General features: G+C 38.1%; 1 protein-coding gene across 7 annotated transcripts in view; it reads left to right on the forward strand.

Moving 5' to 3' along the window:
- WDR33 (WD repeat domain 33) overlaps positions 1-12,169 on the forward strand; it is a 68,084-nt gene that overhangs the window by 35,422 nt on the left and 20,493 nt on the right. The window contains exons 8-9 of one of the 7 annotated variants that reach the window (XM_027703872.1): positions 1,056-1,160; positions 1,249-1,787. The exons of 3 other annotated variants lie outside the window; for them this stretch is intronic. In XM_027703872.1, the coding sequence (XP_027559673.1) occupies positions 1,056-1,153 (98 nt within the window). In that variant the 3' untranslated portion in view covers positions 1,154-1,160; positions 1,249-1,787. 3 more of the 7 variants (XM_027703873.1, XM_027703871.1, XM_027703874.1) reach the window with 3 other exon arrangements.

The following is a 12,169-nucleotide window of genomic DNA, read 5'->3' on the forward strand; positions in this document are numbered from 1 at the left end:
TCATTCCAATCACCTTTCAGTCACAAGCGTGTTAGATGTGTCATTTCTGAAGTACATATTAATTACATTTGCTGACAGTTTTAAACAGGGCTTTTCTGAAAATGCAGTCAGGAATTGTAATGCTTTTATTAAACTTCAGAATTCCTGTGATCACATTATAAAACTGGAGCGGTGGAGGCTTTAAATAGCAGGGACAATCCTGCCAGCCGTGTTTGTAGAGATGGAGCCACTATTTCCTGGCTGAAAAACACACCCTGCTCTCTCAGAGGCTTTGCACACGCTGCCTGCTGCTCTCCCACTGCCATTTTCTTTTCCCTGCATCACAGAATTCTTCAAGGATTATCCTTTCTCCCTAAGAGCACTTACTGTGTGTGTTTTAGTCTACAATTTCACCATGAGGATTTCTGTTCCCAGTAAGTCTGGATGGAAATACAGGCAATTAATCTGGGTTTTGCACAATGGTTGAAGTTTCATTATTTCCTGCAGAACTCTGTCCTCTCTGGTGCCCTCACTCCCACAGGTGTAGCAAACCACAGCAGTTGACTGAAATTCAAAAAAGGTTCTAATAAATGGGGGTTTATTCCACGGAAATTACTTACTAGAAATAGCAGCAGCTGTTTTTAACCCAGTGCATGATCTCTATTTACCAAATTAATAACTTTTGTTCCAACAGAATGTTGATATTTGAATAAGGTTTTTAACTTTTTTTGCAAGCCGTAATAATTTACTTTGCAAGTAAGTTTACTTATTTTAACTTACTTTGCAAGTAAGGAGTAGGCATGAGACGAATTCTCATGAAAAATACTTAGCAGCAGCAATTATCACAGGTATCTAACAAACATAGTTCAGTATTGGTATCTGAATGTGGGGAATTTAAATTAGAATTGAATTTGACTTTTAATTTAAAGTGCCATGTTAAAATTCTTAGAAATTGATGTTGCATTTACTAGACATGAAGAGCATCACAATGCTTTTCCTGATGTGTCTACTCTTTGCAATCCTTGCACAGAAAGGAGGACTCAAGCTTAGGAGTGAAAAGTTAATTAATTTTTCAGTTTGTTGCAGTCCATGGCTCTTGGTTCCCAGTTACTACAAACTGGACATCTGCAAGGACCTAAACCCTGCTGCTGGTTTAGGTGACGTGTTCTACTGACCAGATGTTGTCTGATAACGCTAGTTCCAATCAGGCTGAATAAATCATCTGTTAGTGAAAGGTGATAAATTACACTAATAATCTGGAAAATCTGTTTCCTTACCCCCCCCCCAAAGTCTTCATTCACACAGTAGCAGAAAAGTCTTCCTAAACCTGTATGATAGACAAACTTCCTGTCAGGGTTTACATGTTCGTACAAGATAGCAGGACTGTTTTGCTGCTGCTTTGCCATATGTCATGCAAACTGCATCTCACTGCAGAACTAAACCCCAGTGGTTTCCATGAGAGGTGCATTGGTCCAAAGGCACAGCCAGAGATGAGGGAGCTGCTGCTGGAGTGAGTGCCAGTGAGCAGTGAGTGTCTCCAGTAGATGAAGAGCCTGTTGTTCCTAGAGCCAGGTGTTTCCCAACCTTCTCTGTACCTGCTGTACCTTCTCTCCAGTGTAGTCTTGTTGCAGTTGGTCACGTTCAAAACACACTGACATTTGTAAAACTGCATCTTCCAGCAGCAGATAATCCACAGGGGAGTACGTATTCCAAAAACAGAGACCAGCCTAATGAAGGTGTATTCTGTGTACTAAAGCAATTTCTGTATTTTACTTGCACTGAAAATAAACTGTTGATGTGGGATTATACCTGTTAAAGCTTCCTTTTTTTTTTTGGTTAACTTTTTAAGGTTAAAAATGCACTTTGCTTCCCAATACAGGGTTGCTGTGTTAACAGAAATATTAAAAGATCAAAATGTAAATTTGGCAGAACTGTTATCTTGCATCATTTTGCCAACAAATATATTTCTGATTTTTCAGTTTCCTCAGTGTGTTACTTCAGTAGCAATGGCATGCTCTTACCCAGCCTTTCTGAAACAAAAATTATACCGTCTTCTCTCAAGAAAATCATCTTTCTTTGGTCTATGATTATGAGACTATGTGGGGAAATTCCTCTGTGCAAGTGAAGAGGAGACTTTACTGCCTCCCCCACAGCACCAATGCAATTTATCAGTAATTTTATTTTACAGAAGCTTTCTAAAGCCTGACTTTGTAGAAGATAAATACTTCATTTTCCCATTCCTCAGTTTAGCCATCCCCACACAGCGCAGACAGCACTGTAAAAGGTGTTTTATTGGAAGAGCACGGATCAGCTCTACTCCAGGGTGGAGAGCAGATTTATAGTGGTGATGACCTCCCCACCTCACTATTTTTGTGCCCAACCTACTTACTTTGTTCTTCCAGTTATTTTGTGAAAGTGTGCCATTTTCCCTGGAGCATTTTGGCTTGTCTCCTGTCACTGGAGTTTCATGTATGGACCCAGTTAATTGTGGTTATGGGAACTGGTCTGTGCATTTCTGACACTCGAAAGATATTTTGCATTTACTTTCTTGTGGTGTCTGTAAGATTGAAAATTTTAAAAGCTGCTACAGAAAGCACTGAGAGAAATCCAAAGATGCCTTAGGAAAGAGCTTCTTTCTGAATCACATCTGCCCCATAAACACTTGTTCTCTTTTGCCTTTAATCTTAAATTTGTTATCTAGTTGGTGTTTTCTTTTGGTGGTTTAAACCCTCATTTTTTACACAGCTGCAGATTTGAAGCTGAGCAGATGTCTTTTGGTGGTGGTGTTTTCATATAACAACCGCTCCAAAATCCAGGGGGAAAAACATCCCGTACGTCACTTGTTTGTATTGTCAACTTCTGTTTCCAGAATGGTAATAATTAAAATCTGTAGTGTTAATATTACTCCTGTTATGCTAGTACTGTAACAAAGAAGACTGAGGTAAAATACTGCAGGCAAGATCATCGTTTCAGAAAAACTGAGAAGTTTCTTTTTTCTCAGCATTGCTGAAGAGATGGTCAGACAACTTCTTTTTCTGATCTATGTGCCCTTACAAATAGATGGACATTCTTTGTCTTGGATTGTTTTGTCCATGTCATTTGATTTTTTTAATGTATTCTCTAGAAATTTGGCTTTATGTATTTTCTAGAAGTTTGTATAAAATTTTTTGAAGGGTATTTTTAACTCTACAACTCTCTGTTGTAGAGTTAGTTCAAAAAGTACTTCAGACTAACTTTTTTTTTCCCTGAGAGTGTAGTGTTTTTGACCAACAAAGTTTCTGTTTATCTAACTGGAAAATTTTCATTTTGAAATACTAGAAAATGTTTCTGGTGCTAACATGGAAGGGTGTTATAGTTACAGTAGGTTCTTAGGATTCCTTCCTGCCAACTTCTGCATCATTCCTTTACCTTATTTTGGGAAATTGTAAAATGCTACTCAGTGCATGTATCTGTAGATTCAAATACAAATTCAGTCATAACGTGCATCACAGAGGGAAACACCACACATGCTGCCAGTACCCTGTTCCTGTCTTGTCTAATGTTTTTGTTATTTTGAAGTCAGCAGTGAAACAATCTAACTGGTAGTGACTTCCAGGAGCACAAAGAAGTATTCATGTATCCATAGTGTGGTGGGGTGGGGCGTGTTTGATTTCTGTATCCTCTCTTTTGGTCTTGAAAGAACAGTCCCTTAATTTTGGTGTCATAGGAAACCTGTATCACACTTTTTTTTTTTTTTACGTTAGTAGCATTTTTTTCCCCCTGCTCTTTAAATCAAATACCTCTTGTTTTGTCCACATCCGTGTGTGACATTAGTAAATGAATGTGAGGATTTTCCACAAATTGTTGCCAGGACTTCTGTTTGGAAACCCACTTAAAGTGGTAATGGACCCCTTTGCCTTCTTCTCATAACCATATATGTTGTCTTTACATGTTCTTCATATTTTTTCTCTCTGGTTTTGATACATCTGAGTTACTTAAATACTCTTTGGATTGTTGTATCCCATTTCTTCCTGTTGATATTTCTCCCTTTGTTAGATTTTATTGCACAAAGTCCCTGGTAGGTTTTCGACACCATATTTTTTCCTGTCTATCTGTTCAGTCACATATGAAGAGCTTTACTTTGGATCTGTTCATGTGCTTGTGGAGTTTCAAATGAGACATGAGGATGCATGGAGTTTTAGAGAGCTTCGTAGATACTTGTACAGCCACACTGCAAAACAGTTGCTTAATGGGGGACCTATTTTTAGAATTGAAACAAAAAAAAATTTGGGTTCCTCTACTTAAATAGGAACTACAGCGTTATTTTTAAATCTGAAAGGGGAAAAGATTTTCTTAAATTTGAAAATTAATAGGTGGCAAGAAAGAGGACTTAGTCCGTGGATGTGGTGGTGATGATATAGGAAAGTTGGGAAAATAAGAGGAAGTAAGGTTTTATCTCTCTTAGGTTTCTGTAACTATTCAAATCATTATTTGGCTCCTGCAATTCAATTACACTTTTCCTCTGAGGTTGTTATATTTTTAATTTTGCTATGTTTCTCCTCATTAGCCCAAAGATCACCACTAGATTAGTCTTGTCTGTAAGTCACTGTGTGATAATTACATGCTGCAATTTTTTCTGTTTTAGTTCATGGTACTCTGATCATTGTGCGTGTTTCTGTCGCCATAATTTACAGCCCTTTCATATTTCAGTTTCTTGAAAATTGGCCCTTTCTGCTTGAGATGAGAATTCTGCTGTCTGTTCAGCTTCCCCTCTGCACAGAAGGAGCAGTGCTTTGTGGCTCAGTGCTCTGCTTCCTGCCAGCAGTTTTTTTCAGCTGCTCCCTGGTTTGCTCAGCCTTGCAAAACGCAAAGAGCCTGTCTCCATATCCCTTCGTGGATCTCTTACACTTGCTAATTGTCTGGATTATTGACTGACACAAATCTTGTCCTAGAGTCTATATAAAGTTTGATAATCTCTCTGTTGTCCCCCCACCTCACCCCTGGGCCAGCTGCTGTTCACTTCCTGCAGAGAACATTTTCACTCATGCAGTCTTTGCCCTAGAACCAAAGAAAATAGTTTTCCTAACATTCGTGTACCTTAACTCATTATTTCCTTGCTTGAAATGATAATGGGCTCATACTTATGAGATGTTTCATAATGGTGAACTGACCATCAAAAGTAGATTACATGGTTTTTTTGGTTGGCAAGAAGAAAAACAGGTTTTTGTGAAAAAATCCTGTCCCTTAGAGTGAGCAGCTGGCTGAACAAGTGTTTCTCTGTGTCTGGCCAGATGATCATGCCTGTCTTTAAAAGTAATTTACTTGTTTGGTAGAGAGTTGATAGTAACTCTCCTCTCAATGACATTTTAAAAAGGTAGGATCCTGCCCTGTCAACCATAAAAACACATTAAAAACTATTCTTCCAGTCAAAGAAAATTAAGTTGACTGAAAGATCTTGGTAGTCCTTCCATGCTGGGTGTTTTTATAAAAGTTTCTGGGTTCACTTGACAGTAAGGGTGTATCAAGTTATATAAAAGTAAAAGATTTCTAGTAACTTCTTTTGCTGGGGTCCACAAATGTTTTTCTTAGTTTTTAGCAGCTTGCTGAGAGTGTGCTCCCCTCATGTGGCCACACAGTGGTTTGAAAGTTGGGTTAACCTCTAAACTAGGTATTTGGACTATGCTTTTCTCTTGCAACAGCCATAATTACCAGCAGAACTTAAGTGAACATCCAGCAGGATGTAAAAGGAAGTAATCAATGAAAATGATTAATAATTGATGCTCTTAGCTTTTCTGGAAGTCCCTGTTCTCTTCCCTGAGTTGGGAACTAAGTACTTTGACTCTACTGTGTACAACTTTGACTGAAATTTTGGTCAAAGCACAGAGCTAGAGGCAAGCTGCCGCTAAACTCTGCAGTGTCCCCTGATTTCCTTCCTTTCTCCTCCTTTCACTAAATTGCCAGGCTGAATTTTAGGATGCACCAAAGTTTCCTTATTAGCTTTAAGTTAATTTAAAAACATGTCTGTATCAATACTGTGTTTTTGACATTCCTCCTTTGAATTACTTACTATAGTTTCAGTAAAACTGTCACACTTTGGCTTTGCTTGGCGGTGTTTCACACAGGTGTAACAGGCAAAGGACAAAAGTCTGCAGGTGGAAGGGCTTTTGACACCCTGATGGACAGCAAGTCAATGTTTCCAATAATTAGTGAGCAGAACTAGTTTCTTAGGTATGTATTTGGAAAACCTCACTGAAGCTGCTCAAGGATCAGAACATCTTAAAATTGCATCAGTTACTGGAAGCTTGGCTTCAGGCAGCAGTTTTTAACTCCTGCCTCACTTTGTTCTCAGTTCATCAAATATATGTTCTGACTGAGCAGTAGTTCAATAGTTACTTTCAGATATCATTGTGAGTCTTCAATTTGTTTGGTATTCTAATCAGATCCATTTATTATGGTTTGGGGTTTTTTTAAGTTGATGGTACAGGCTATGAGCAGACTCCGAAACACTTGTTTAGTTCATGTTCAGAGGACTTGACTGGGAACACTTTATTGTGAAGATTTTTGTGGTCTAATTTTACAAAATAACATGCTGCCCAGAAAACTGATTCTGTACCCGGATATAAAGCCACAAATCTATGGAAACTGCAGACTAATAATTGACAAGATAATTGAATTTCTCATCTGTTAAGGTCATGCTTTTTCTTGCCTTGAAGGACCACACGTTCTGCTCTTGGACGCAGCTGTACTCTCCCCTGTTCTATACTCCTGTTCTGTGCTGTGCTGTGTTTGGATGAGATCAGTCCTGGTGGCTAAAGACAGTAAACACTTGTTAGAGCCAGGGCAAGGTCTGTCAGATCCAGTGATTAATGCCAGATACTTGAAAGGAAGGTGCCAGAAAAAAAAAAAAAAAAAAAAAAACAACAAAAAACAATAGAAAATTGTGGGGACACTCTCTGAGGGAGTGTTTTCTTCGCTCCTGTCAACTGTTAATATTATGAAGCATGAGAGTTTTTCTTACAATTGCTGTTCATTTTTAATGTTTCTTGTACAGTATTTATTTTTATTATCATTTAATGTAAATACCATTGTAAATAAATATTTTCTGTCAATGAAAAGCAAGTGTGTTGCTGCTTTCAAAGTAGGCTGGCTAATTTTTTAACAGAAAAGAAAACATCTAGTCCCAGCTACTTTACAGATAATGTAAAGAGGAAAAAAAAAAAAAAAGTTGTTCTACCTCTTGCAGTTTAATAAAGCCCTTTTAGTTCTCTCAGAACTACCTGCAAAGAAATTATAAGTGATATGCCATGAGAATTTCAATAGATAAGTGTGCTTGACTGCAAAGTAGAATCCAGTCTGTGTTTCATAAATAATTTAACTGTGAGGAAAACCTGCCTTTGTCCTTGAATCCAGCTGCCATTACTGCTAAGCACTCACATTTCTATTTGGAATAAGGTGGTGTTGGAAGTTTTAATGTGGTGTATCTTCTCCTTTGACACTTTCTGCCCTATTTTTCCTGTCATTTTTCCTGAGCTAGCTCTGAGCTTCCTGATGACTTCCTCTTTAAGATTAATAATGACTTTAATTAGAAGTAACGAGTGGTGTATTGCAGTAAGCATTGTGCTGCATTTAAAACATCGTCACGTAGGTGATCTCCCTGTGACAGAGATGCTCCTAATGATATAAATAGGTGGTTTTGGTAAGTGCATGAAACTGGTGGTAAGTTAAATATCTGGACACTGATTAAGCCAAATTAGTAAAAAATTTTATAATATTTTCACGTACTAAAATAACTTTTTGTTGATAATTATCTGTGGTCAATCTAGATATGACTTTAACCGTGTATTATGCTTAGAAATTGTGAAACGTGGATAGTTAGTTGATTTTTCTTAGTTCTCACTTCTGAGAGAATGTTAAACAGCTCTTCACATGTTACAGATGCTGTCCCAGTGCTGTGCTGTTGCACAACCTGCTCTCAGACTTGTTTTATCCTGACATGTTTTACAGCATAAATAACCTGATTGGGTGTAAGTAATGATAACGCTCAGAAATAAATTCAGGAGTTACAAGAAAGCGAATGTATCTAAAAGGAAAGAGTGTGTGTAGACTCAAGCATGAACATACTCAATGATTAAAAAAGAAAGGACCTGACACGACAAATCTAAGACAGCAGACATCTTCAGCTCTGTAATTTTTCTTAATGTTCAAAGCAATTAATTTCAACTTTGGGAAGTGCTCAGCTTCAGTGAGTGGAAGAATTTAAACGTTCCCTCTAAGTTTAGTGTGTGAGTAGTTAAAGACTGAACCCAGCATGACCAGCTCCCACATACACTGGGACCCAGCTGCATTTCTTCCCCTTGCTATAAGCCCTTACAGAAGATACTGCAGTTGAATTTCCACAGATGTAAAGAACTCAGATCACTATATGCCTTTACTGGTAATTACATGTAATACAACCACCTTTAGTCATTATTCTTTACAGTGCATTTGCCATTACAAAGCTGTGCAAGCACACAACTAGCATTGTTTAAACTTTGTTTGCTAGTTCTGCTAGGGTTTTGTAGAGCTCAAACTATTCACTGAGCAGTGTAAGTTTGGGACTAGCACATACAAATCCTAAACTCATTTATGAAAACACTGATTACCTGTTCTGGGTAATCTTGGAAAACAAATTTTGTTTAATCACCTATTTCATTAGTGTTTACTGATTATTATTATTATTTCTTAACCGGATTTCATAGGTGATAAACTGTCCTGCTACAGGAGCTTTTGTCTGGGAGGAAAACTTACTGTGATGGTAGAAGTGTTAAAAAAAAACCAGATTATTTGTAAACAAAGCTGAATTATGTCCCATTCTGCTGCTGGTTTAGACAAATACTGATGATCTAGGAGACAGTCCCTGTAGGTAGATCAAAAATAACAGTCTCTGCTGTCTCTAGATAATGAGTTTAACAAACTAGCAGAGAGCTAGAGAAAGACCGTGAGCAAACCAAGGATGATAAAACTTGAGTTCACGGGACAGAGATCCAAAAGCATGGTGGGAGGCATTGTTCTTAATCCATTGAAGACTGAAAGGAGCTTTTCCCTTATTTTCTCATGCATCAACCTCCCACGTTATGCTAAAAAGCATAAGCACGCTGTGTATCTGCAGAGGGGGGGTTTCTGTGGTGTTCGTTCTTGGGGTGGAAAAGAGGGAGTGCAAGAGCTCCTAGGACACCTCCTGGGAGGAGCACAGTTCACATAACGTGATAGGGCAAAGAACACTAAATTCCTGAAATTAAATATATTCTTGCCCTTGCTGCCAACTCGATGGGTGTGATCAGGACAGTACCCAGGTTCTTGTAGGTGTGAGGTGTTCAGTCCCTGAGTGAGCTGTACGTGGAAGCAGGGAACTGCTGGGGAATGGGGAACCATCAGGTAACATTTTATAAACCTTTCATAAAAATGGAACAGGCAGAATAATCCAATTGCTTAGTAGGCTGGAAGCAAAAAGTAAGGTCTAAGGGAATTTCTTCTGACATGGTTGTTTCCATTATCTTTGACTTGCAGGTCTTTTTCCTGTCCCTTCCTCCCTGCCTTTTCTTTTTTTGGAGGTGGAGAACCTTAGCTTGTGTGGTAGTAAGACCTGATGTTTCTTTGCAGATCCCTTGGAAATAATCCCCTGCAAAGACCCTGCTCTTCTGAGAGGTGTTTTTGTTGTTTTGAGGATACACGGTATAGGAAGGTGAATGTCACTGTGTGGATACAAAAAGGCTTCGATCTGACCAGTCCAAGTGGGGGGATACACAGCTGAATTTACTCTCTATTTAAAACAGCATAAGAGAACCACTTGTCTTTAAAAAAAATAAACCCAAGCAAACAGAATTCTCTCTAAATGAGAAACAGTATTGTTGCAGTTAAATGATTATGTTAATTCTTTAAAATATATATTGTTATAAATATCCCTTTTCTTTGGAATATTGATGTTAAAATGTAAGAAGCTGCCTTAAGAGTGGCATCTCAGTGTGTGTATATACATCCACATAATTGCTGAGAAGGATCTAGAAATTCTACAGTATCATTTATAAAATTCTCTTTCAATTTACGTGCCTTCAGAATGGGGCTAATCCCTAGGGGAAAGGATATAAAAGAGAAAAATTAAGCTACAGCAGTAAACCTGATATATCTGTAATTGCTGTACAGTTACATTGTAAAATATATAAATGTTATAGGCTGTAATATGAAGACAATGATTCAAACCAACCCCATATTCACTGTCATAAATGCAGAAATTAGTGTGAGAGGAAAAAACAATCAAGTCCCTAAATTATGTGTACTTTCTCAGACTTGTGACATACTTGATTTGATCAAACACTACTACTCAATCTTATTATACCTTGTTATGCTTTTCACTAACTAGGATTTCTGTTCAGTGTCTTTTAAAGAACAACCGTTGAAAGAAGTTGACTAGAAGTATTAACAATTTTAATTAATAGGATTATGACTAAGGGCACTCAATTTTATTATGCATATGAAAAATAACATTAGAGAACTACTTTTGTATTTGAGCTTTAAGATACTACGTATGCTTGCTTTTGGTTTTCTGCAGATTTTTTTAAAAGGTTGGAAAAAATTGTAAGTGAAATCAACAACAATTAGTATTTATTCTTAGTCATTCATTCATGATTTTAAATAGGTTTAGTTTCTCAACTAAAATCTTTGCCTTCAGTCTTTCATTTTAGTTGGTTTATGGGCCTTCCCTTGCCACGACTTCTAAACAGTTCACACATTTCATTTATCCATAAAGCATCCCTACAAGGCAGGGAAGTGATAGAAGGTCTGTGCCCATTACAGGTAGGGGCTCAAGGTGCAAGAGTTGTTCAGAGAGGAATTCCCACCCTGCAGTTTTGAGGTGTGTGACTATTGAAGTTACTGAGCAAAAGCTGTTGTCAGCAAATGGGGAATATAAACTGTAGAGATTTGCATGAATTAAGGTTTTCTGAGCATGGTGTTTGGTGACAAGGGGGTTTTGTACCAGAGGAGAAGCTGATTCACAGGTCTTAGCCCAGAACTAAGAACTGAAAACAACTATGAAGTAAAAATCTGCGAGGCAGCTCTTTCTCTGGAGTGTTATTTTAAATGTATTTTCTGCGTTATCTGTCTCGTTATAGGTAATGTGTACATCTATCAGCAGAAAAAAAGGAAAAGCAATATACAGTGTCAGTTACTTCAGTTTAAAAAGAAATTTTAAAAGGTCTGATTAGATGATGCTTTTGAGTTATTTTGGTTATGTAAATGTTTTGAGTTAGTTCATCCCTTGCGAATAGTTTATTTAAAGCGTATTTGTTGTAGGGAAGAATTTATTTTCTCTTGAGAAAGCTTTAGGAACCAAGAGCTAAGTGTATGGGATGATCCCACTTCGTGCAGAGCTTTGTCTTAGATGGCTCTCTTGAGGACAGAATAGATCACTTTGATAGATTGTAAAGGAGGGTCCCAGTTTTCCCCCACTGTAGCCTTAATCCAGAGCACATGGTTGAAAGAATGCTCTCTGCAGGAAATGCCAGTTACCTGTTTAATCATATATATGATTACATAACCATTATAATGGTTATGTTTTTAAATAGTAGAAGTTTCTTCTCGTCCTTGTGGTTAATATTAATGTGCTGATGGCCAAAAGCTTTCTGATGAGTACCCAGTGGTTTATCTGCTCTGGTTACAAGTTCTGAGTGTCCTGGCACCTTTTACTACCTTTCAGCTTTGTGGTCTGGGCCTAGTGGGTGGCAGCTGTCAAACCTGGCTCTCAGAAGCCCATCAGTGCTGTCTGTCGCTGCCTCTCCCTTTTGAAGAAGTTGGAAGGGTGGGTGCTTCAGTTGCTCTGTTAAAGATTGCCCATTATGAGCCTCTTTTTCTTAGGGTACGTACTTGGGCTGGCTTAACTCAGGTTAGGTTCTCGGAAGAAGAGCCTAAACCAGGCCTTGCACAGGATGAGCTGTTACCCAGAGATGGCCTTTCACCAGCATCACTCATTTTCTGGATGCACTCTTTCCCACCAAAGAGAGTAGCCCTGTGTCTCTCTGTGCTTTTCCATTCCTAATTGTCTTTATTTCGAGCAGCAAGGCCAATGTCATTCCAGTCCACGTGGGTAGGGGTTTTTTATAGTTTTGCTGGGCATTGTTTATTTCATATTTATGATGGGACTGAAGTATTCTAGTCAGAATGGATTTTCATACAGTTC

This window comes from Neopelma chrysocephalum, unplaced genomic scaffold (assembly GCF_003984885.1).
Source record: "Neopelma chrysocephalum unplaced genomic scaffold, ASM398488v2 Primary Assembly neopelma1_252, whole genome shotgun sequence".
Classification (NCBI taxonomy): domain Eukaryota; kingdom Metazoa; phylum Chordata; class Aves; order Passeriformes; family Pipridae; genus Neopelma; species Neopelma chrysocephalum.